This window comes from Geotrypetes seraphini, chromosome 13 (genome assembly GCF_902459505.1).
Source record: "Geotrypetes seraphini chromosome 13, aGeoSer1.1, whole genome shotgun sequence".
In the NCBI taxonomy this organism is placed as follows: Eukaryota; Metazoa; Chordata; class Amphibia; order Gymnophiona; family Dermophiidae; genus Geotrypetes; species Geotrypetes seraphini.
Genome location: NC_047096.1, coordinates 60,873,199 through 60,899,721, shown reverse-complemented (window position 1 = coordinate 60,899,721; position 26,523 = coordinate 60,873,199). Strand labels below are relative to the sequence as shown.

Genomic DNA, 26,523 nt, shown 5'->3' with positions numbered 1-26,523 from the left:
GGGGGTTAGGGGCAGAGCCGGCCCGCGAATAGGGAAAATTGCGAATAATTTTTTGGAACAGCTCTGACCCACTTCCGCCTCCCTCCTGCCTCCCCAGCCTTACCTGGTGGTCTAGCTGAACCGACGTGGAGCAGGAGCGATCTTCCTATTCTCCTGCCACGTGCAGAGCTGTCATCAAAATGGCTACCGTGAGTTCCAATTGTAGTCTCGAGACTACAATGGGAACTCACGGCAGCCATTTTGATGATGGCTCTGCACGGGGCAGGAGCGTAGGAAGATTGCTCCTGCCCCACGTCACTGCTAGACCATCAAGTAAGGTCTGGGGGAGGTCCGGGGCAGCGTTTCTGCATTAAAAAAATAAGGGGCAAAAAAAATTGCAAATAACCAAATTCGCAAGTAGGGAAATCGCAAATCGGGAGGGGGAGCTGTACATATTTCAGGATTTGCACAACATAAAGATCCCATTCATCAGCAAAAATCATAAGATTATACCATCTCAGCCTATAAATTACATCTCAACCGCTCATTTACTTCATTACTTTAATCAAGCAGGACAAATTTAATAATCCAATTGAAGAGAATTCCCCCTCTAAGGAGGTAACATAACAAAGGTCTTTCTTCTAGTCCACTGGGGCCTTAGCTGACTAGGGAGGTTTAGAAGTGATGCTTAATGAATCGCAGGAATCTCTAGGGGACACATGGGATAAAAAGCAAAGACAGATAATAGGATTTCTCAGCGTGGAAAGCATGAAAGGTTAAGTATTATATGTTAAAACAAATGTGACACTTCACTAATAACCTGTAGGATCATGCAGAACAGAGAGAAATCCTTTCCGGCACCAGTTCTCCACTTGAGGCAAAAAGCCAGGCCCTGTTGTTGGACTATCTCTACCTTGCAGGTACTTTCTAAACCAACCCAGTCTGGGGGGGGGGGGGGGAAGGGGGGAGAAAAAAAACCAGCCAGTTATATACCTTTCACCCAAGAACAACAGCTGTTATGGATTGAAGAATCTGGTGTTGTACTGCAACCTTATTGTGATGTGCACTGTGGATATAATCTCTAAACATAGTAACATGGTAACATAGTAGATGACGGCAGATAAAGACCCGAATGGTCCATCCAGTCTGCCCAACCTGATTCAAATTAATTTTTTTTTTTTTTTTCTTCTTAGCTATTTCTGGGCAAGAATCCAAAGCTCTACCCGGTACTGTGCTTGGGTTCCTACTGCCAAAATCTCCGTTAAAACCTACTCCAGCCCATCTACACCCTCCCAGCCACTGAAGCCCTCCCCAGCCCATCCCCCACCAAACGGCCATACACAGACACTAAACTAAAACTTAGTTTTATAAACCGTGTCATCAGCCAATTTGGAGCTCGACTCGGTTAACATTAAGAAAAGGAAAAATACAAAAGAACTAGACAAGAAAAAAACTAAAACAGGAGACGCAGAAATAGTGAATTTCCAAAGTGCTTGGCGAACACAATTGTCTTCAAAGCCTTCCTGAATGATAAGAAGGGGCCTAAGCTTCTTAATGAGACCAGCAGAGGCAATCCTTATGTTCTTATGACTGCGCCTTCAATAAAGCCTGTATCTTGAACGTCACCTTCTCCACATTGTTTTTGTTCTCATCAAAAAAAAAGGGGCACAGAAATGGGAGTGTCATGGGGGGATCTGGGGCGTAATTATACAAAACCTGAGGTCATGTTTGTGGGACATAACCTGGAGGATTTGCAAGTGGATTTCTTGGATGTGCTGGGGACATAACCTGTCCCCAGTGAAAATTAATTTGGGGAGTTTGCTTAGATTCAGCACTTACACCGGGCAAACAGATTTTGAAAACCATGTTAACACCCTATGATTTTAGGATGGTGGTACAAGGTTTAATCCTGCAAAAATTGGATTCTTCTAATTCACTTTACAGTATAATCTCGTTATAATAGACTTCAAGGGACCTGGAAAAACAGTCCATTATATCCAGAGTCCATTATATCCAGAGTTGTATTTTTAAAAAACTTTATTTAGGGCAACTTGAAACAACATAAATCGATGAACAACAGTCACTGCCCAAGCATATCGGCAACATCGAAAACAAAACTCAGCAAAACATTGGTATGACACGAAATGATTGCAAACCAGAACACTGTACTGGAAAGAGAAATATTCTGTCATTTTTTTTCTGGGCTGCATTTTCATACTATATCACCAGCATGCCACGTGCCATGTAGGCGGAGCCTGCATGTCGTTATAGCCGAATAAAACTACAGCTAAAAGCGGCTCTGGGGACCAAAATAGTTGTCCGTTATATCCGAAAATCCGTTATATGCGAGTCCGCTATAGCCGATGATTATCTGTATGTTTATAACGGCGCTTGGCTGGGACCAGCGGACCTCGTCCGCTATAGGCGAGGTTCCGTTATAAGCAAGTCCATTATGAGATTATACTGTATCTTGGATTGACACATGTAAAGAATAAGGCCTTGCAGTTGGTAATGAATTCAGCTGCCAGGCTGATTACAAATACACCTAGAATGGCACACATTTCACCTGCCTTGAAACAACTTCACTGGCTCCCAATAGGACAAAGAGTACAGCACTAAATCCTTTTGATAGTCCAGCGGGTTTTATATAGGTCAGCCCCGACATGTTTTGATGCATTGTGGGAGATCTATAAACCAGGAAGTAAACTAAGATCAGAGGGGGGTGGAGGATGAGACTAACAGCAATTAAGGAAATAGGAGTTCGATAAGTGACTTCAAAAACGGAAATGTTTTGTATCGCTGGTGTACACCTGTGGAACAATCTGCCTGGACATCTAAGATTGTGCACAGATTGTGTCAACTTTAAGAAACGATTAAAGACACAACTGATTGTTGATGCCTATATGTAAGATGTAGGACTAATACTCATGCCGCTCAGGGCATGTGACCGCCATATATGCACAGATAGCGAATGTTGTTCATGTTTATGGACTTTATAGATATGCAGACAATGAATGTAGTCTATGTTTGTTGATTTTATGGATGTTTTTGACATAGGTGGTATAGAACTGTGTTAAATAAATAAGGGGCAGCTGCACCTTGAAATTGGACAAGTTGACATTTTTGTGAACGATATCGCTGAAGGGCGGATGATACCAAAATCTGCAATAGAGTGGACACCCTGGATGGTGTGAATAACATGAAGGAAGACCTGGCAAAGCTTGAAGAATGGTCTGAAATTTGGCAGCTAAAATTGAATGCTAAGAGACGCAAGGACATGCATTTGGGCTGCAAAAACCGAAAGGAACGGTACAGTTTAGGGGGTGAAGAACTCAAGTGCATGACGGAAGAGCGAGATTTGGGTGTGACTGTATGTGATGATCTTAAGGTGACCAAACAGGCTGAAAAGTTAGAAAAATGCTAGGGTGAACAGGAAAAAGGAAGTATTGATGCCCCTGTATAAGATTCTGGTGAGACCTCATTTAGAATATTGTGCACAATTCTGGAGGTCGCACCTTCAAAAAGATAGAAACAGGATGGAGTCGGTCCAGAGGAAGACTACTAAAATGGTGCGTGGTCTTCGTGATAAGGCGTATGGGGACAGACTTAAAGATCTCAATCTGTATACTTTGGAGGAAAGGCGGGAGAGGGGAGGTATGATAAGTGACGCTTAAATACCTACGTAATTAAATGCGCTTGAGTCGAGTCTCTTTCATTTGAAAGGAAGCTCTGGAATGAGAGGGCATAGGATGAAGTTAAGAGGTGACAGGCTCCGGAGTAATCTAAGGAAATACTTTTTTACAGAAATGGTGGTAGGTGCGTGGAACAGACTCCCAGAAGAGATGGTGGAGACAGAGACTGTGTCTGAATTCAAGAAAGCCTGGGTTAGGCATGTGGGATCTCTTAGAGAGAGGAAGAGATAATGTCTACTGCGGATGGGCAGACTGGATGGGCCATTTGGCCTTTATCTGCCATCATGTTTCTAAGATTTACCCAGCTCACAACTCATTTAAAACCCAACCACTCAAAAGCAGAAAGGAAAGAGAGAAGCACTGAGTATTAAAGCCCAGGCCATAGGGATTGTATTACCAGGGAGAAAACCTGTTTCTTGCAGCAAGTAGGAAAAAAAAAAATCTGTTACAGATGAGAAGAATGCATTCCTCTCAGTAAATTCCAGTGGACTGATAGCTAAGTTCAGACCCTTTATCACAGCTGAAGAGGAAATTCAGTCAGAGAAAAAAATTGTTATTTCTCTATGATAGCATCAGGCAGCTCAGTTCTCTGTGGGAGAACCGCCAGACTCCTAAGGACAGGAAACCTGAGCCTCCCTTTCCGTTGCTCAGCATGACTCTGTTGAGTAGTGACGATCATAAAAGAGACACAGTAGAAGTGATTGGAGGTGGTTGAAGATATGCTTTAGGTTGAAGAAGGTTTGGACAAATTCCTGGAGGAAAAGTCCATAGTTGCTTCTCTTTGAGTTTTGGCCAGGTACCGAACGGGCTACTAGGCTTGATGGACCATTGGGCTGACCCAGTAAGGCTGCTATTATCTTATTATTATTTGTCGCTGTGTTTGTTTGTTAGTTTTATAGGAGCAGTGATATTGGTAAAGATCAGCGGAATCATTGTTTTGATGATGGCATTACATCAGTGGTCTCAAACTCAAACCCTTTGCAGGGCCACATTTTGGATTTGTAGGTACTTGGAGGGCCTCAGAAAAAAATAGTTAATGTCTTATTAAAGAAATGACAATGTTGCATGAGTTTATAAATCTTCCCTTTTGGCTAAGTCTTAATAATAATATTGTCATTTATAGCTAAAGAGACATATGATCAAGAAACTGTTTTATTTTACTTTTGTGATTATGATAAACATACCGAGGGCCTCAAAATAGTACCTGGCGGGCCACGAGTTTCAGACCACTGACTTAAGGGGAACAGTTAATCTGCTGGCTGGGTTGGAGGGCAGAGGGAAGAACAGGACAGTCAAGCCATTGTGACATCACTGATGAGGTTGGCTCTTATTGGTGGAATAAGGCTTTATGACATCACAATCTTGGCTCTGCTTCCCAAAGACAAACAGGATGTCATGGATAAAGTTAAGGCAGGGCCACTTTTTGGATTTGACGGTACTTGGAGGGCCTCAGAAAAAATAGTTAATGTCTTATTAAAGAAATGACAATTTTGCATGAGGTAAAACTCTTTATAGTTTATAAATCTTTCCTCTTGGCTAAGTCTTAATAATAATATTGTCATTTATAGCTAAAGAGACATATGATCAAGAAACTGTTTCATTTTACTTTTGTGATTATGATAAACACTAATCTTATAGCCCGTTACATTAACGGGTGCTAGAACATATGTGTGTATATCTGTCTTTATTTCTTTCTTTCTCTCTCTCCTTAGCCACTTTCTGTATTTCTGTCTTTCTTTTTCCTTGGCTGTCCACCCATTCTCCCTTCCTTTTACCTTCCCTGTGTCCACCCCTTCACTGCTCCCCTTATCCAGCAGCAGCCCTTCTCCCTTTTTTTTATCTCCCCCCTGTCCAGCAGCACCTCTTTCCTGTCCCCATGTCCAGCAGTAGGCCTCCCTTCCTTTTTCTTCCCCCGTCTCTTCCCCTGTCCAGCAGCACCCCTTACCTCACGTCTGCCCTCCGCCAACAGCCGCCTCAAGCCGCCGCAGCCTGCAGACGCCAAGAGCCGCCGCGGCCGACAGCCTCCGCGCCGCCTGAAGCCAACATCCGCCTTGGGAGAGAGAGAGATACGTGGAAGCGCGCATGCGCACTCCTACCTGCGGGGACCTACAGCGCACGGAAAACGGGAATACGCTGGTGAGAGTGCACATGCACGCTTAGGCTTTTATTATATTAGATTATATTAGATACCGAGGGCCTCAAAATAGTACCTGGCGGGCCACATGTGGTCCCCGGGCTGCGAATTTGAGAGCACTGCATTACATGGATAAGCATATCTTGGTCAACAATGTGGATAGCAGTAGTCTTTTTGAAAGATATAAGATGTATTGTGTTGAAATAATTAGGTATGTTGATTGTAAACTGCTTAATAAGCGGTATATAAATTTCTAAATAAATCTATATCAGTCCACTTTTCTGCCTCTACTGACTTATGTGGCCCTGCATCCCTCCACAAACCTCGTGAGCTGTACCTGAAGGCAGAGCTACCTTATAATCTATTTACCCCTCTCCTTTGCAAAGCCACACTAGTGTTTATAGCGCTGGCCATGGCAGTAACAGCTCGGATGTTCACAGGATTTTGATGAGCGTCAGAGCTGTTACAGCAGCGGCTGGTGCAAAAAACGCTAACGCGGCTTTGTAAAGGAGGGGGTTACTTATTTATTTATTGAATTTGTTTTCTATCCCGTCCTGCCCAGGGCAGACAAATATAGAAATTCTAAAACATGGTGCCTGATTTCTAGGAATGCCCCTGACCCGCCCATGCTCCGCCTATAGCCACGCCCCTTTTTGAGTTGCATGCTATGAAATGTAGCCATGCATGTTATAGAATATGGTGTAGAGCAGATCCTCACATAATTCCTAATTACTGCCAATTAACACCATTTATTGATTTTTAGACAAGTTCCTGGAGGAAAAGTCCAAAGTCTGATACTGAGGCCGACACAGGGGAAGCCACTACTTGCCCTGGATCAGTAGCATGGAATGACAGGTACTTGCGACCTGGATTGGCCATTATGCAAAGAGGATACTGGGCTAGATGGGCCATTGGTCTGACCCAGTATGTCACACATTGTATTTGTCCAAATCTATAAATCCAGTTTACCTGCAGAAATGGGATTCACGCCCTACTCTGGAAAAACCTATATAGTATCCAGGGGATAGTCGGCCAGTGTTACATAGGGTTACCAGATTTTACTTTAGTAAAATCCGGACTCTTAGCCCCACCCAGCTTCACCCACCCCCGCCCCATTCCCACTCTAGCCCTGCCCTCACCCCCCCCCCCGCAGCCTGCTCTCATCGGGCAGGAGAGCGTCTGCGTATGTGCGAATGCGACGCGGTGATGGCACACGCAGGTCCGCGTGATATCATCGCCCTCCTGCCCGACGTGATTTCGAGAAAGCTTTTCAAAACCCAAAGTGCTGGGTTGTGAAAACAGAAATTTGGACGTCTGATAACCCTAGTGTTACACATACTAAGAGAAAGGTTGATCAGTGTTAGTTCCAGAAAAAGAGTTGTGCTTCAGTAATGTCAGTCAGCTTCAGAAAGAAAAGTCCTACTTGCTCTCTCTTAAATTCAGCCATATGAGACTGGAGTCTATATATACCAATAGGAGAGGGCAGAAACAACAGAGGCAATGTTTCTGGTATGAAAGATAGAGAAAATGTTGAAATCAGGGACAAACCGGTTTTGAAAGACAAATACTGTGATTACTTGCAGGGAACAATGACAAGTTGTCTTTTAAGGAAGCCCAGACGGTGGAAAAGGTGTTCCACATTCTAGACATCATAAAAATTTTTGTGGATTGGATTTGACATCTCACTTGCCTTTTTTTTTTGTTCTTGTTGTTTGTTTCGTGTTCTAGATTTGCAGGTTGTTTCAGATTTCCTTCTGATAGCACGCAATCGAGAGCGAAACGGCAGGGCTTGTGCTACGCAGATTTCCCACTTTTCCCCATCACCTCACTCCAGGACTCCCTGCACTTCACATCCAAAAACTCCAAGGGAGGGGACGCACTCCATCCCACCCTGCATCCTCATCCATCCAGCCCAGGACGAGCTTCTCACGCTCTACGATTCAAGTCTCATTTTGAGAAAGCATGTTTGGTTTCTGTACTAGGATGAAGGAAGCAATGCTGCGAGTACCTTCAGCAAAACGAGGAACCGACCCTGAAATCTATACTTAATTTTTAGCGGAACTTCCACGCTCAGCCACATGCAAAGTCTGGCACTGCTCCAGTGTAATTATGGCTTATTCACGTTGCTCACTGCAAGTTAACACAACAAAGGTCTGGGAACTCAAAGAAGAGAAAATGAAAGGGAACGTCCCTAATCTGAGAACAGCCAGATACACCATAACTTCTGCATAATATTTTAAAATTCTGCGTGTTCTATGTTGGTCAAAATAGCACTCAAAAAGCAATGCACAAAAATAAAATCATTAACAATAAAATACAGAGGAACAAAGATTCAGACCACTTATTTAGTTATATATAGCACTTATGGCCTAAGTGGTTTACATTTAGGTACTCAAGCATCTTTCCCTATCTCTCCTGGTGGGCTCGCACTCTTCCTAATATACCTGGAGCAATGGGGGATTAAGTGACCTGCCCGGGGTCACAAGGAGCAGTGTGAGATTTGAACCCACAACCTCAGGGTGTACCACAGCCTGCATAAGTCCCACGGTTGGTGTTCGCCCCGGCTATTCAATGCCAGGCCATTTCCCGTGACTGACATTGAATACCTGGGGATTCTTTTGCCAGCACTAAATTAGCTGGGTAAACCAATATTCAACACTGGCTAGTTAAGTTAATAGCAGCCAAAGAAAACAAACAATTGTAGACAAACAATTTAATGAGGCAGAGTCAGCATGGGTTCAGCCAAGGGAAGTCATGCCTCTGCCCCACCGATTTGCTTCACTTCTTTGAAGGTGTGAATAAACATGTGGATAAAGGCAAGCCTGTTGATATAGTGTATCTAGAAGATTTCCAGAAAGCTTTTGACAAAGTTCCTCGTGAGAGGCTCCTGAGAAAATTAAAGAGTCATGGGATAGGAGGCAATGTTCAATTGTGGTTTAGGAATTGGTTATCGGATAGAAAACAGAGGGTAGGGTTAAATAGTCATTTTTCTCAATGGAGTAGAGTAAACAGTGGAGTGCCGCAGGGATCTGTACTGGGACTGGTGCTATTTAACTTATTTATAAATGATCTGGAAATTGGAACGACAAGTGAGGTGATTAAATTTGCAGATGAAACTAAACTGTTCATAGTTGTTAAAACCCAGACCTTAGGAAATTGGGAGACTGGGCGTCCAAATGGCAGATGAAATTTAATGTGGACAAATGCAAAGTGATGCACATTGGGAAGAATAACCCAAATCACAGTTACTGGATGCTAGGGTCCACCTTGGGGATCTGTGCTCAAGAAAAAGATCGGGGTGTCATCGTGGACAATACATTGAAACCATTCGCCCAATGTGCGGTGGCGGCTAAAAAACAAACAAGAGCTAGAAATTATTAGAAAAGGGATGGTAAACAAGACTCAGAATGTTATAATGCCTCTATCACACTATAGTGCAACCTCACCTTGAGTATTGCATTCAGTTCTAGTCTCCTTATCTCAAAAAAGATAGTGGCAATAGGAAAGGTTCAAGGAAGAGCAGCCAAGATGATAAAGGGGATGGAACTCCTCTCGTATGAGGAAAGACTAAAGAGGGTAGGGATCTTCAGCTTGGAAAAGAGACGGCTGAGGGGAGATATGATTGAAGTCTACAAAATCCTGAATGGTGTAGAACGGGTATAAGCGGGTTGAATTTTTACTGCATCAAGATATACAAAGACTAGGGGACACTCAATGAAGTTACAGGGAAATAACTTTTAAAACAAATAGGAGGAAATATTTTTTTCACTGGAAGAAAAGTTAAACTCTGGAACCTGGTAAGAGCGGTCAATGTAACTGGTTTAAAAAAGGTTTGGACAAATTCCTGGAGGAAAAGTCTATAGTCTGCTGTTGACACAGACATGGGGGAAGCCACTTTTTGCCCTGGATCGGTGGTATGGAATGCTGCTACTATTTGGGTTTTTGCCAGGTGCTAGTGACATGGCTTGGCCTGCGTGAAGACAGAATACTGGGCTAGATGGACCATTGGTCTGACCCAGTAAGGCGATTCTTATGTTCTTATGAGGACTGGATTAAGATACTATTCCCTTACAGACAGAATCAACTGAGCTGACTGCTGAGACCTCACTCAAAGAAGTTTGTCCAATTTGAGAGGATATGAAAAGGATACCGAGACGATCAAAGTACCCAGAAATAAACTACCACACTGATGCAAAACAAACTTTGACAGGGATCTAAACACATTTACCACAGAAGAGAGGCATGAAAGGGGGAGATACAGGGTAGACCAGACATTAATGATGCATTGGAGGTCAGCCTTTTTCAGTGCAAAGGAAGTTCTAGGACAAGAGGTCACTGAATGAGGAATCAAGAAGCAATACCCACTGGCCTGCCCCATTGCAGAGAACCTGTCTCTGCCTCCCATCCAGAGGAGTGTCCCAATGGCAGGGCTGGTCAAGACATGGAAGAGAGATTAAATATAAGGAATATTCCTGCACAGCTGCATGCCAGGTAGGGTAAGTTCTGGCTGAACTGGACATCTAAAAGCAAGAAGGAGGAAATAGATTTATTTTTTTAAACTTCATTTTGCATTTAAACTAGCCTGCTCACCTCCCTTACTGACCCTGGGCAAGTCACTTAGGCCCCCTTTTATGAAGCTGTGGTAGAGCGTTTTAGTTCGAGCCAACGAGGTACTGTATTTTTCACTCTATAAGACGCATCTGAACATAAGACGCACCCACCTGTAGAGGAGGAAAAACCAAGAAAAAAGAAATTGGTTCAGAATTTTTATTTCTTGGTTTTTCCTCCTCTACACGTAGGTGCATCTGGTAGTCTGGTGCTGTGAAGCCTGAGGAAGCAGCCCGAAGCAGCACCTCGGTACCTTTTTTTAACAGACAGTGGTCCAGCGCAGTCTCCTGCTGGTCGGCTGCCTTTCAGTTGCAGAGTGGTGAACAATGCAGGAGCTTGACCTTTGCGCTTCCTGCCTGGTCCTGCACCGCTCTGTGACTGGCTGCAGTCAGTTGTTTGCTGCTCTGCAACTGAAAGGCAACCGTCCATCAGGAGACCGCGCTGGACCACCGCCTGTTAAAAAAGGTACCAGGGTGAAGTGTATTTGCTCCATAAGACGCACTCACTTTTCTACCCCCTTTATAGAGCGAAAAATACGGTTAATGCTCCGACGCTCATTCAATTCCAATGAGCGTCGGAGCATTTACCTCGCCAGCCCATGCTACAATGCTCTACTGCAGCCTGATAAAAGGGGACCTTATCCTCCATTGCCCAGGAACAAAATAAATACCTATATATATGTTAAAGAACCGCTCTGAACTGTTTGTGGTATTGCGGTATACAAAAATAAAGTTATTATTATTATTATTATTATTATTATAAAAAATAACAAAAAACCCCACTTTGAGCGTGTAACCTCAAAAAAGCAGTATACAAGTCCTATCCCCTCCCCACCCCCTTGTCTATACAAGAATTGATTAATCTAGCATCCGTTGATAGGCAGGTACCCTCTATTAGGCCCTGTGGAAGGGAGAAGATGGTCTCTGCTCCAGGGAGTTTACAAATCTAACTATAATTCACAGACAAAATAAATACAAGAGTTAGAACGTAGTCCAGTGAACATGGTGACCATCAGGGAGAACCGGCGTAACATTTAAAATCCATTTCAAGGTGAATGAGATTTTAGGAGGGTTCTGGAAATGGCTAAAGGGAGCAGGATGCACCACCTCAGCAGGGCTGTCTCTACAGCAGTGATTCCCAGCTGTTACAAGCCCATGACACATCGACGTTTCCAAAAATATTGCACAGTGCTTCAGTTTCCATGGAGCAGGCAGTGTAGATACAGAAAGGAATTGAATTTCCAAAAGAGCAAGGGAAGCACTGCAACCCACCAGACACTCAAGTGTATATGTGTGTGTGTGTGTGTCAATTCCCTGTTGTTGCCTGTTATTCCCTACACTATAATGACACCAGGTAATCAATTCCCTCTGTACTGGGACTTGACTACTCTGCCAAAGACCAAGTGCGCAGCCTAGGAATACTCCTTGACTCCAACCTGTCGCTTTCCTTATTTTACTATCTGCGACACCTCTGGAAAATAAGGAACTACTTTTCTGAATCTGACTTCACCCAACTACTCTACGCCTTAGTCCTCTCCCACATGGACTACTGCAACGCCCTATTCAATGGTCTCACAGCGAAGAACGTATGGTGTCTCCAATGTGTACAAAATGCGGCATACTTCTAAAAAACCTCCATGCCCGTGACCCTGTTTCCCGAGCTTTATCATCGGCTCACTGGCTGCCCGTAGCCAAGCGCTGTGTCTTCAAGGGCTAGCGTTCAAATCCTTGCACGACATGCCGCTGGGCTACATGACGGTTGAGCTTCCTCAACACGTGCCGAACAGTTTCCTCCACTCCCAAGATGAAATACACCTCAAAACGCCCCCGGTCGTACCCTTCAACGGCAAAATGCCAAACGACGTTCCTACTCCCACTTCATACCGAGCCACTGGAATCGACTGTCCCCGCAGATCAGATCCCTTGAAGGACTTCTCAACTTTAGGAAAGCAATAAAAACAGACCTCTTCACCTAACTCTCCTGCCATGACCGAAGGATCAAAAGAAATGTATATTGGTACTAGATCCTCGGTATATGTCACGATAGGATATAACCTGTATTGAAACATCTTGAACTGTAAGAAAGGCAGATTCAACTTGTAAATTGTATAATATGTATATTGATATTAGATCCTTAGTATGTATCAAGTTAGGATAAAAACTTGGATAAAAAAACTTGTGCTGGAACTATGTAAACTGTAACCTGTTAATTGTATATTATGTATGTTAACCTGTAACCCATTCTGAGATCTTTGGGGAAAATGGAATAGAAAGTGAATTAAATAAATACTATTATTTCCCACAATCTCTATAACAAGACTCAGTTATTATTACATTACATTAGAGATTTCTATTCCGCCATTGCCTTGCGGCTCAAGGCGGATTGCAAAAGAATGACAAAAAGTGCATAACATGAAGAAGATATCTGGTCATTTCTAGAGGAAATAAAGAGTAGTTGAGGTTATTTTGGGGAATCGGGAAGGTATTGGGAAGTGGTTTTGGGAGGTGGGAAGGAGCTAGCGTTAAGTCGTTTGCAGGAATTTCTTGAAAAGTAGAGTCTTTATTTCTTTTCTGAATGTTTTGTAGTCTGGGGTCATAATTAGTAGATTGGAGATTTGGTTGTCGAGTTTTGCTGCTTGTGTGGCTAGGAGGCCATCATATAGTTTTTTCCGTTTGACTTCAATTTCTTGTGTGCTATTAATTCCCAAACACCTGGTTATCAATTCCCGGTGTGCTATTAATTCCCACACTCTGTAGTATCCATGAAGGAGAGCTGACTCTTCTGTCTCTTGCTATGAGGTGCTGAGTGCAAAGCCCATGTGGTGGTCTGAACCCGAGCAACAGGTAGTGGTGACTTTACTGTGTGTGGTGCATCCGGTCAGTTTTCAAGCCACACTGGTTCAGAGGTGCTGCTCTACACAGAAGTACTGGGGGCAGTAGAGGCAAATTAGGAAAGAAGATGGGCAAGCCAAAGGGCCGTTTACACACATCATGCCTGTAAGGCAGAAGAGCCCTTACCTCTTGCTATGAGGTGCTGAGTGCAAAGCCCATGTGGTGGTCTGAACCCGAGCAACAGGTAGTGGTGACTTTACTGTGTGTGGTGCATCCGGTCAGTTTTCAAGCCACACTGGTTCAGAGGTGCTGCTCTACACAGAAGTACTGGGGGCAGTAGAGGCAAATTAGGAAAGAAGATGGGCAAGCCAAAGGGCCGTTTACACACATCATGCCTGTAAGGCAGAAGAGCCCTTTCATTATATGGCAAGTACCCTCCTTCTGTTCAGCCTTTTATAGTATCTGTTACATGTTTGATGTTGTCAAATATGTCATATAACCCTTTAAAATATTGTTATTTATGTTTCTATTACCAGAGATAAATTACAATGGCATCTGAAGTCAAATTATTCTTCTCTTGGGTTCCTTGAAAAAGACCTTCGAAACATGGTCCATGTCGGGACCTGTGAATACCTCTTTAAGCTAAGTGAAAATATTTTTTCCTTTGTTGCCATTGAAAAATATAATTATTAGTACACCACGAGCATTTTGCCTTAGTCAGCATTTTTGCACCAAAGCCATACACTGTGATGGGACGGTGTGGTCGGCTATAGGAGTCTCGGCTCTTGGTCGGTTCACACATTTTCTGAGTGTATGTGAAGATTGTATAGATGTATTTTATATATTTATACTCGCTATCCTATATATATTGAGAAGTCTTGCTTGCATTCTTAATTGTAAGGCAAGGCTTGCCATACATCATGCCGGTAAGCTAAGGATTCTCAAACCATGGGTTGGGACCCTAAATGGGATCACAAAACCTGCTTATGGGTCACGACTTGGCAGGCTCTCTATTGCTGCATCATTATTCTGCATCTCAGGAAGTATTAGAAAAGATATGGTAAATAAGACTAAGATTATTATAATACCTCTGTATCACTCCATGGAGCAACTTCATCTCAAGTATTGCATTCAATTCTGGCCACCATATCTCAAAAAAGATATAGTGAAATTAGAAAAGGTTCAAAGAAGAGAGATTAAGGGGATGAAAATTCTCTCGTACGAGGAAAGTATAAAAGGGATTAGGGCTCTTCAGCTTGGAAAAGAGATGGCTATGGGGAGATATGTAGATGGGTTTAAAAAAGGTTTGGGCAAATTCCTGGAGGCAAGGTCCATCGTCTTGAGACAGACATGGGGGACGCTACTGTTCACCCTGTATCAGTAGCATGGAATGTTGCTACTACACTTCTCCTTCCGTATCCGCGGTTTCCGTATCTGCAGATTTGCTTATTCACGATTTTTCAGCTGCTGACTCCACCCCCTAATTTTCGTCACTGAACCCAGCGTTTCACATTGGAAATCGCTGCCCCCAGTGGTTCATGGAGGAAATCGCTGCTCCTGGCGGTTCCTGAAGGAAATCGCTGCTCCCGGAGTTGTACGGAGCAAATCGCAGGTCGGGTTATTCACGATTTATTATCTTTTTCAGTTCTATTTTATTGAAAAACCGCTAATAACATGCAAAAAGTTATTCGGGGTTTTTTTTTGGTATTCATGACTATGTTCTGCCCGCATCCCCTGCGAATACGGAGGGAGAAGTGTATTTGGGTTTTTGGCAAGTACCTGTGACCTGGATTGGCCACTGTGGAAAGAGGAAGCTGGGCTAGATGGACTTTCACTCTGATCCAGTATGGCGAGTCTTATGTTCTTTGTCCGTAAATGTGGGGGGTCACAGACATAAGCTTGGAAAGTACTGCTATCAGGAATACCATAAGAACATAAGAAGTTGCCTCCGCTGAGGTAGACCAGAGGTCCATCTTGCCCAGCGGTCCACTCCCGCGGCGGCCCATCAGGCCTAATTGCCTGAACAGTGTCCCTGACTGATTTTGTAACTGCCTCTAATTCTCTAATCCTATCCCTATAACCTACCTCTACTACTATCTGTACCCCTCAATCCCTTTGTCCTCTAGGAACCTATCCAAAGCTTCTTTGAACCCCTGTAGCGTGCTCCTGTTTATCACATCCTCTGGTAGCGCGTTCCATGTATCCACCACCCTCTGTGTGAAAAAGAACTTCCTGGCGTTTGTTCTAAACCTCTCCCCTTTCAATTTCTCTGAGTGCCCCCTTGTACTTGTGGTTCCCCATAATTTAAAAAATCTGTCCCTGTCTATTTTTTCTATGCCCTTCATGATCTTGAAGGTTTCTACCATGTCTCCTCTAAGTCTCCGCTTTTCCAGGGAGAAAAGCCCCAGCTTTTCCAGTCTGTCAGTATATGAGAGGTCCTCCATGCCCTTTATTAGCTTAGTTGCTCTTCTCTGGACTCTCTCAAGTACCGCCATGTCCTTCTTGAGGTACGGCGACCAGTACTGGACACAGTGCTCCAGGTGCGGGCGCACCATAGCACGATACAGTGGCAGGAAAAGTTTCAGGCCTAGGTTCATAGACACCAACGCGGAAGACAAAGGCGCGCGCCGACAACTCAGCGCAAGACAGAGGCACGCGCCGAAGAAAATTACTGTTTTTAGGGGCTCCGACGGGGGGGGTTTGTTGGGGAGTACCCCCAGTTTACTTAATACAAATCACGCCGGCGTTGTGGGGGGTTTGGGGGGTTGTAACCCCCCACATTTTACTGTAAACTTAACTTTTTCCCTAAAAACAGGGAAAAAGTGAAGTTTTCAGTAAAATGTGGGGGGTTACAACCCCCCAAGCCCCCCACAACGCCCCCACAACGCGGCGCGATCTGTATTAAGTAAAGTGGGAGGGGTCCCTAAGGCCACTTCCAGAGTAAGCCATGCCTATATGCCTGCCTTAGGCATCTCTAGGCACTTCTGTAGGGTGTCAGGTCAAAAGCGCGCCGGGACAAAGGCGCAGACAATTGAGCGCAGCGTGGAAATTACTGTTTTTAGGGCTCCGAAAAGGGGGTGTGGGGGGGAACCCCCCCCACTTTACTTAATAGAGATTGTGCTGCGTTGTGGGGGCGTTGTGGGGTTGTAACCCCCCACATTTTACTGAAAACTTTACTTTTTCCCTGTTTTTAGGGAAAAAGTTAAGTTTACAGTAAAATGTGGAGGGTTACAACCCCCCAAACCCCCCACAACGCCGGCGCGATCTCTATTAAGTAAACTGGGGGGACTCCCCAACAAAACCCCCCGTCGGAACCCCTAAAAACAGTAATTTTCTTCGGCGCGCGCCTCCGTCTTGCGCTCAGTTGTCGGCGCGCGCCTATGTCTTTCGCGGTGTTGTCTATGAACCCTTCTGTAGGTGTGAGTCAGATGTCTACATTGTAGGCAATGTTCACCACATCGATTTAAAAAAAAAATATGCATCTCAACTGTTCCATTAGACGATAGGATGCCTACCGCCGCCTACAATCTGGATGCCGTTTTGAGAAACATGCTCTTTTGGGTGTACAGTGTTATATAACAGCATGAAGACAGATTTATTTATTTTAAAAACTTATTACCCGCAGCATCCGACAATTCTGCGTGGGTTACAATAAAACATACACAATGAACCACATACAATATAACAGCAATTAATAAAAACAAACACAGATTTCAGCCATCTTATACACTAATAAACCTGCCCATAAAGAATCGTCTTCAACCGTTTCCTCAACTGCATAATCTTTGACAAGATTCTGATCACAACTGGCACGGTGTTCCACAAACAGTCCCCCCCCCTGTATAGAGATCATGGAGTGCCGAATATTCAAAAGCAACACACTTTAAAAAGATTTGACTTTAGCAACATACGATCTTCAGAATGCAATGAGCACGAAAGATGATAATTTATCATTGAAAACAACAAAGCCAAAGCAACTGGGACATTATCATTTAATAGCGTCTAGATCAAACGTAATACTCGTACCTTAAACTCAATACGGACATGTGTTGGCAACCAATGCAAATCTCGCAAAACTGGAGTTGTATATTCAGATTGAGAAGCATTAGCAATACATCTCGCTGCATCATGTATTTAGGCAAACAGAGATACAAAGAATTACAGTAATCAAAAGTTGGCATTACATAGTATTGCCACTATAACAGATTGAAAACTACTTGTGGCTAAATAATCCTTCAGCTTCTGTAAAACTTGCAATTGAAAAAAAAGCTTTTAGACACCACTGCATGAACTTGAGATTTAAATGACAGAGTTGAATCAAGAAATATTCCCAAATACCTGCATTGATCAAGTGCAGGGATCTTTACATCACCAAAAGGAATTTCTGTAGGGAGCTCGTCTAACTTCATACTTCATCCTAAATGTAAGATTTGAGTCTTGCTAACATTAAGCTTTAGATGGTTCTTGAACATCCAATCACTGACTGTTTGTAAACTGTCTGTCAACAAAGCAAGTGCCTTAGAGATTGAGTCTCCAACAGCAATAGACAACTGTATGTCATTGACATAAAGCCGGTAAGCAACATCTAATTGAGAAAGGACCAGACAAAGGGGTAGCAAGTAGATATGAAAAAGTTAAGCCGACAGAGCTAATCCCTATGGCACCCCCCCTTTCAATTGGATACCACTCAGAGCAATCATCAGATAAATGAATCCTGAAACTTCTATCAGATAGGAACGAGCAAAACCAATCCAATACCTTTCTACCAATGCCCAATGACTTTAACCTCAATAGCAAAATCTGGTGGTTAATACAGTAGTATCAAATGTGAATTAGATGGCCAAAAAACTAATCATATAACAATCTCCATGCTCAAACCACATTCTTATTGGGTCAAGAGTAGATAGCAACAACAAATCAGTTGAGTGGTTAGGGCGAAACCCAAACTGATTATCATCTAAGAAACCATATTCATCCAAAAAATCAAAGTACAGTACAACTCTCTCCAAACTTTTAGAAAAAACCAACTTCCTAAGATGATATAGGGTAATAATTTGAAACAACATTAGTGTTCTGCTGATTCTTTAATATGTAATGAATGACCCACGGTTCTCATCAATCTACTAGGTAAACAACCCTCAGTCAATAAGTTATCCACAATAGACAACAGTGAAGGTAGTAAAAAATCCTTTAGAGACAAATATATCTCGAGTCTCTTTCATTGGAAAGGGAACTCTGCAATGAGAGGGCATAGGATGAAGTTAAGAGATGATAGGCTCTGTCTCCACCTCCCAGAAGAGGTGGTGGAGACAGAGACTGTGTCTGAATTCAAGAGGGCCTGGGATAGGCCCATGGGATTTCTCGGAGAGAGGAAGAGATAATGGTTACTGCGGATGGGCAGACTAGATGGGCCATTTGGCCTTTATCTGCCGTCATATTTCTATGTTTCAATCTCACATGGGTCAAGTGAGCATGAGGACTTGTTTAAACACTGGATAATAGTTTTCAGTTGTGTAACAGAAACAGACTGAAATTCAGTCCAGCAGGTGACAATATAACAGGCCTAGGTACATGCTGAAATTCCAATGAAATGCTCTTCACCTTTACAGAAAAAAAGACATGAACGCCTGACTTGGAAAAGAACATTCATCATAAGCTGAAGGCATACTAGTCATTTTTTTAATATCTTTAAACAAATTCTTTAGAAGAGGAAGATACTTCCCTGATTCTTTTGTCAAAGTATTATTTTTTTAGTCTCTAAGGTGACTTCTCTGTACTTATGCAAATGCTCTTTATAATCCTTCATAGTAAAACTGTCAGGGTTAGGGTTACCAGACGTCCTCCTTTTGCCATGTCCAGGGGTCTGGGCGGCTTTTCAAATCCCAGCACTTTGTCCGGGTTTTGAAAAACCTCCTCTCAATCACATTGGGCAGGAGGCAATCCACACATGGGGGGGGGGGGGAGCTAGGACAGGCCTGGGGGGCAGAGATGGGCGGTGTCTAGGGTCTAGGGTGTCTGGATTTTGCTAACGTAAAATCTGGCAATCCTAGTCAGGGTACTTACTCCAAATGCGTTCTTTAGGTCTCAGCTCCTGCTTTAAAACTCTAGGTTGATCAGAGAACCAGAAAGCAGCATTGCTCCGCTTCACCCTCAAGTCCATTACAGGTGCTAACAAATCCAAACTTTCTAATAAAATCGCATGCCAAAATTCAACAGCATCTGACACAGTCGTAGTAATCAAATTTTCCACTTTAATAAGCCAAGATTGTTTAAGCTTTTCTAAACCAGCTTCATCTCTCGTGGAGAAATTGGATTTTTGGGGTTGATATGATCAGCAATTATTCATAGGTAATGTCAACCCAATTAAGTAATGATCTCACCAAGGAACTGGGCCAGTCCGAATAGCCAGACCCGCAGAGTTCACAATATTTGTGTCCACAAAATAAAGATGTAAGATTGGGCCGATTTGGTGGGTAAGGCCAGAAACCGATTGTCCCTCCACCCTAGGCCCTCCAACATAGTCCAGAAAGTAGCCACTTCCAGATCCAAATCTGCTGAATCGACATGGATATTAGTCTCCCAATAACACCGTTATTAGTAGCATTAATCTTCAGAGACAATAATAGTTCCACAAAGGCAGAAAAGCTGGAACATAAAGTCTCAGGGGGACAATAAATTAACAAAATGTTGAACTGTGTAGAGTTTAAATACAGAAGCTCAAAATCAACAACACATTCTACATCTACAATACTACTAAGAAAGATAAACTCTAACCCAATCGCAGTGTACAAAAAGCAACATAATCTAAAACACTCAATGGATTCAGCACTACCACAACTGAATCGAACAACCAGGATTCAGTAATACACAATATATCAGGATGACAAGACCAGAGAAGGTCATCTATGATAATAAACATTTCTTAAAGAGCGTATGTTAATCAAAAACATATTTATACTTAAATGCTGCACTGGACATGAAGTGTGCTGAACCTCAACCTGAATCAAATCAGCATGCTGTTTCTTGATCCGTTCAATAGCTGGTAGAGGACCATACCTTCCATGTCCAATGCAAACTGGGATAAATCTCATAGTACCACCATAAACAGGAACCCCCTAAAGATAGACCCTCCAAAGTTCTTAGAAGTCCACATGAAAGAGCGCACACAGGAGTGCTCCTTTGTCATGCTCCTTCATAGGTGCATGACCTCCAGTGCTGACTTCTTGTTAATAACTCTCGTGCCGCACTGTGATGTCACAGTGGGCGGAGCTTAGCACAGTCCAACTCAGCAGAAGCAAAATTAGTCCCAAGAGTTGAATTTCACAAACAGGCGAACAGGCACAGGTCCCTTAGTCAGCAGGGCACTATAAGGAGTTGACCTCCGGAGCTGACTTCCTCTTAATGTGTGTATGACTGCAGATCTGTTGCCAATTAACTCTCTAACACCAATAATTTGTAGCACTCAATTGATTAATTAACTTTACAGGATTTCACACCCAAATTTGGTAAGTCACTAAATGAAGGTGAGTGGATGGATGGTCCTGGGTCACCAGAGATTCACTACGTAACATTTATAATCATTGTAAACCGCATAGACCTTCACGATCCTGCGGTATATAAACCGTTGTTATTATTGTTATTATTATTCCTGCCATTAAAGGATCTACTGCCAGCATCTCCATGAATGAAAAACAGCTCCATGTGTGACACAGCACGTAAAGACAAAGAACATCTCAAATGCTTTGTGCACAACTCATTTGTCAGAGCCACATCACAAGTCGCTGAGTCACGGATGGAGGACTCTGTGACTCTAATCGCAGGGGTGGGGGTGGCAGGGAAGTAGTTTCTGGGTTTAAGGTTGATGGTGTTTGAATCAATAGAGGTGAAAGGATGATTGGGGGGGGAGGGAGGGACACCTTCCTATTACAGCATCCGTTTACAGCCACAAAAAAGCAGAGTATACCAGATTGCACATACCTGTTCGGTACAAGTCTCCAGAAACATAATGCCTTTAAAAATACTGCTTCTGGAAAAAGTTCAGGGGGGTCCAAGGCATCAAGCAAATTCCTGAATCAGCATGCAGTGTTACTATAATCAACACGCTAGGGCACCGTAAGTGTTTTATTTCGGGATGCTTAATTCCTAATTGCATTTGTTTATTCATTTCTATGTTCTTCTGTAACCTGTTCTGGGCTTTAGTGGGAGGACAAGCTAAATACCAAATTCACAAAGAAATAAAATCATCTGCTATATAATTTCTCCAACACTGCGATCTGAGCAGAGCAAGACAAAACTTATCTTGGGACAAAGGCGTCCCCACGGTACCCCACCTCCTTCCATTTAGAGGTGGCATTTTCACATGCCGATTCAAAAGGACCCTGGACATCTTGTTCCTCCAAAGCTTACCGCCCAGATCCTTGCCCACCCTGGATTTGCGGGTCTAACATCATAATAGATGCATACATAAACAAACAATACCCCAGAGAACAATAGCCCCAAATGTACGGCATGCAACAGATTTCTCTCATAATAACCTGTTCCCTGAGGTCAGAACCATGTGGTAAATCTGCAGGAAAGGATACTCTGTAGCTTGACATTATCCTTTTGTACAATGCAAACTGGAGACCTTGACTTTGCCTATGTGCTTATGGGACTTCCAGATCACAGCAGTTCAGGCCAAAGGTTCACATTCTTTCAGTGCTGACCAGATGGTTCAAACAGTATGCATGGATTTGAATCCTGAGTTCCAGCCCGTCTCTTCCCCCCATGCATCTTCTTGCAGGTACCTGAGGTTGCCAGGAAGGATCACTGAAGTTCTCCAGGGAGGGAGTCAGTCATCAAACAGTGAAACCTAGTAGCTGGACTCAGAGGGCACATTTAGCAAAGTCTCTAGGGCAGGGGTGTCCAACCTGCGGCCCAGTGAAGTATTTTGTGCGGTCCCGGTCGAGGGCAATGCAGTGTTTTCCTCTGCTGCCCCTGGGTGTTTACTGTCTTGCCGGCTCCCTCCTCTGTCTTGCTGCAGCGTTTGCGCGGCCCCAGAAACATTTGTTTTCGGCCAATGCGGCCCAGGGAAGCCAAAAGGTTGGACACCCCTGCTCTAGGGAGAATGGCCATGGTCCATGAGTGCAGCATCTGGGCTGTAGGGGTGAGAATTAAAACTGAGCGAAAACACCAGCTAGTTGTGAATGGAGGCTTGGGGGTCAGTGCCAATGAAGGTGGAGTATCACGGAAACAAGAGGAAAATCAAATCAAATTTGCCAGGGGATAATTCAGCCTTTACTACTGAAAGAACACATGCTGTGCTTTGTACGTCAGCTCCTCTGTGCAGTAACCTCGCTCTGTGAATCAGGTAGACCTGAGCGGGAATCATGCAGCAGCCAAATGCAGGTATTGTGTTACAACGACACCAGGTAACAATTAAAAAAAAATAAATTTTAAGAACCCCTCTTAAAGAACTGGAAGAAAAAAAGTACACAAACTTGTAGACAATTTATAGCCTTCCCTGTAATCCCCAGCACGAAGCAGAGGTGAAAAGTACAGCATAAACATTACACATAGCTCCAAGCATCCTTCAGTGCACAGTTAATCTGAACCAAACTCACCCCAGGTCTGGGCAAAAAATAATGTTTGAAAGTCGGTTAATCTGTAACTACTTCCCCCAGCAACCTGTCTGCTTCTTTTCTCTAAAGGGACATGCTGATCTGTGCCTAATGCACTACAAAGCAGGTTTGTGTCCCTCAGCGGGGTTCAGTTCCTTCAGACCTTGGAGACCCAGATGACCCGCTTGTGTGTGTGGGTATAGGAAAGCAGGGTATCAGAGCTGAGGGCCAAAACAGCCTCCTCTGTTTTGACCATAGAAATTTTTTTTAAAAAAATGATGGCACAAGTAAACCATGTGGCCCAGAGCTGCCAAGCTACCCATTCCAAGAGGGAGACTTTTTGGCCAGTCCTGGATTTCTGCCAACCTCATTCCGGTGCATTATGGGACCTGCAGCACTGATTTCGATGGATAGAATCATGGACTGGCCCCCCAAAAATCGCTCTTCTGGAATGGGTAACTTGCCAGCTTTGTATGGCTTCTCCAGGGGACCAGGCAGATCCAGAAAATCAGATAGTCTCCCATAGTCTGACTGTGTGTGAAGGGAGCCAAAGAACCACCGGGATACTTCTCTGGTTCCATTTGTATGAGGGAGCCGAAGGCCAGTGCAGCCTCCTATAGTCTGTGTGTAAGGGGAGTCATTTGTAGTTTGATTCCGGGTGTGAGAGGGAACTGGAAACCTCCTTGTGCACACATGAAAGGAGCTGGGGGGCTCATACATCCTCCTATACACAGGTTCTGGGGTTGGGGCACATACTTCTCTTTTCTGCTCCTGGCTGTGCCATTCTGTGCCTCTGAATCACCCGTTGCCATGTAAACCAGAGCATGAATCACAACAGCATTAAGTAAACTTGTGAATGCTCCAGGGAGCAGGGAATGGGGGGTGGTCTCAGCTCCAAGGAGCAAGGAGGAGGGGGGGGGGTGTCTTTCAGATTCAGAAAGCAGGAGACTCTCAGGTTTAGGAAGCAGGGTATCTGTTCGCAGCCCCATGGAGCAAGGAGGAGAGGGGGGTCTTTCAGATTCAGGGAGAAGGGAAGAAAAGAGGGGTCTCTCAGGTCTAGGGAGCAGGAAAGTAGGGGGGGGGGGCGGCTCTCAGCTCCAGGAAGCAGGGTACCTGTTTGCGGCCCCACAGAGCAAGGAGGAGAGGGGTGTCTTTCAGTTTCATGGAACAGGGAAGAAAAGAGGGGTCTCTCAGGTCTAGGAAGAAGGGAAGAGGGGAGCTCTCAGCTCCAAGGAACAGGGCAGGGGTCTGCCATGTCTAAGGAGGAGGGTTTAATTTTGGTGTTTAATTTCGGTTTAATTTCCAGTGTTTAATTTCAAATAAGCAGTTGTGCAGGGTTGTGGTCTAGGTGTTGCAAATTGCTCCTAGTGGGCATAGTTCATAGATTTCCATATTTTTTATACTTAATAAAAATAATACATTGTTTTCTTGCATACCATACATGTCCAGTTTATTTTTTGGGGGGAGGAGAGAAGGGGTTTAGTGATCTGTGCTGAGAAGGGAGGCCTCAGCTTCAGGATGCAAGGAAAGGGGGGACTCTCAGCTTCAGGGAGGAAGGAATGGTTGTAATCTCTCAGCTCCAGGGATCAGGGAAGGGGGGAGTCTCTCACTTCCAGGGAGCAGGGAAGGAGGAGTCTCTCAGTTTCAGATAGAAGGGAAGGGGGGATCTCTCAGCTCCAATGAGCATGGAAGGGGGTCTCAGCTCTAGGAATCACGGAATGGAGGAGAAAGTCGGAGGTAAAGACTGGGTTTCATTGTACAGGGGGGGTGGAATGAGAACTGGGCTCCAGAGAAATAAGAGAGGTGCAGGGAGCCTCGCGAGGAAAGAAAGGGGGCTCCAGGTAACTGAGGTAGAGGAGGGATAGTGAGAACTGAGCTCCAGAAAGCAGGTGGAAGAGCCTGTCCTGGGAGGAGGAGAGGAGAAAGGGGTGAGAGCTAGACCTCCATAAGTAAAAGCCCCTCCCTAAGTGGAGGGAAACCCGTTAAGGGGGAGTGGGAGGGGAGCAACGCTCCAAAGAATGTGAAAACAGAGGGGAGGGAAGGTCGGAGATTCCCTGCTGGGAAGAAAAGTGGGTGAAAGGAGCGGGGACGAACCCCAATGATCCCGGGGGCGGGGGTAGCAGGAGAACCGGGATCCTGTGCCTCTTTCCACTCCCCCCCCCCCCTCCAAAGCCATGCCTTACCTTCGCCAGTTCTCAACACATCTAGCAACAGCAGGCAAAGGCAGCCCAGGGCACCTCCGGCTCCCCACATCTCCTCTCCAGCCTCTGGGAGCTGGGGCGCCCCCGACCCCCCTCCAACGCACCTGCCGCTCCCAAAGCAGTCGGGGAGCAGGAGTGAGAGCTGCGGGCGATCGGAACCCGCGCCGCGCACCACTGACCTCCCTCCGCTCCTCTCCTGTGGGAAGGGAAGGGAAGGAGGGAGGGAGGGGAGGGACGGCGAGAGGTGGGCAGAGGTGCTGGGAGCCAGCTGGTACCATGACACGCAGTGAGGTGGGGAGGGAGGGAACGCGCAGCATGCTCTAAAGCTCTTCCTAAACTCCATCCCCGTTACCCCCCCCCATAGCATTTCTCTAGGGTGTTCCCCCCCCCCCCTCATCACGGGACATCCTCATCTTGCTTTTTCCTAACTCGTGGTGCATTCAAGCCCTCGAGGGTGGTGGGGGCAAAGGGTATAACACACACACAACAAAAGAAACACGCATTATATTATGCGTGCAATCAGCGTGTTAACCGCATAGTTCTATGCGGTATATAAATGTTTAAATAAATAAATGCATTAGGCATAAAAGCTATGGCCGAGGGGGGAAATCGCTCTCGTTATGCACCCCTTCCTGTGGGCATTCAAGCCAGCTCTGCTCCACACCCACCATAGCCCCTTTACAAGATTCAACTGCAAAGGTTGCAGCAATTATAAACATTTCTTTGTTTACATTTCGGTCCAGTTTTCCCCAAATTGCTCAGAACGGGTTAGGGGTGTCCAACCTGCGGCCCGAGGGCCGCATGCGGCCCTGTGAAGTATTTTGTGCGGCCCCGGTCGAGGGCGATGCAGTGTTTTCTTCTTCTGCCCACGGGTGTTTACCGTCTTGCCGGCTCCCTCCTCTGTCTTGCTGCAGTGTTTGCGCGGCCCCAGAAACATTTTTTCGGCCAATGCGGCCCAGGGAAGCCAAAAGGTTGGACACCTCTAGTACAGTTTACATTCACAGTGCTACAAATACAATATAGGGTTTACATACAGGGCTCCTTTTACGAAGCCGCGTTAGCAACTTTTTATCACACGCGAACCCCCACGCTAGCCGAAAAACTACCGCCTGCTCAAGAGGAGGCGGTAGCGGCTAGAGCAGCCAGCAATTAGCACGCGTTAAACCGCTGACGCGGCTTCGTAAAAGGAGCCCACAATGTGTTGCAATATATCTTCATATAGGAAGGGTTGAGCGAGTGACTAGGCAAAAAGGTAGGTGGGGGGGGGGGAAGGGTTGACAATTTTTCTAAAGTTAAGAAGTCCTTTAAGGGCTCTGATATGAGGCGGTCGTGTTGTTCCAGAATCGTTCGTCTTTTTTGAATGTTTCGATTTATGGCCGCTATAGCGGCCTGTTGGATTTTAACGGCAATGTTAGAGAATCCAGCCCTCAGTACCTTGCACTGATCTTGAGCACTGCCTTTTAAAAAATTATTATTAAT

The 26,523-nt window shown here is 44.7% G+C and overlaps 1 protein-coding gene across 1 annotated transcript in view; it reads right to left on the bottom strand.

The window, feature by feature from the left end:
* Positions 1-25,266, bottom strand: part of LOC117347416 (protein HEG-like) — a 72,957-nt gene extending 47,691 nt beyond the window's left edge. Inside the window, exon 1 of the mRNA XM_033918331.1 lies at positions 25,027-25,266. Coding sequence (XP_033774222.1) covers positions 25,027-25,096 — 70 coding nt within the window. The 5' untranslated portion in view covers positions 25,097-25,266. The remainder of the gene's footprint in view (positions 1-25,026) is intronic.
* Positions 25,267-26,523: the final 1,257 nt, after the last annotated feature.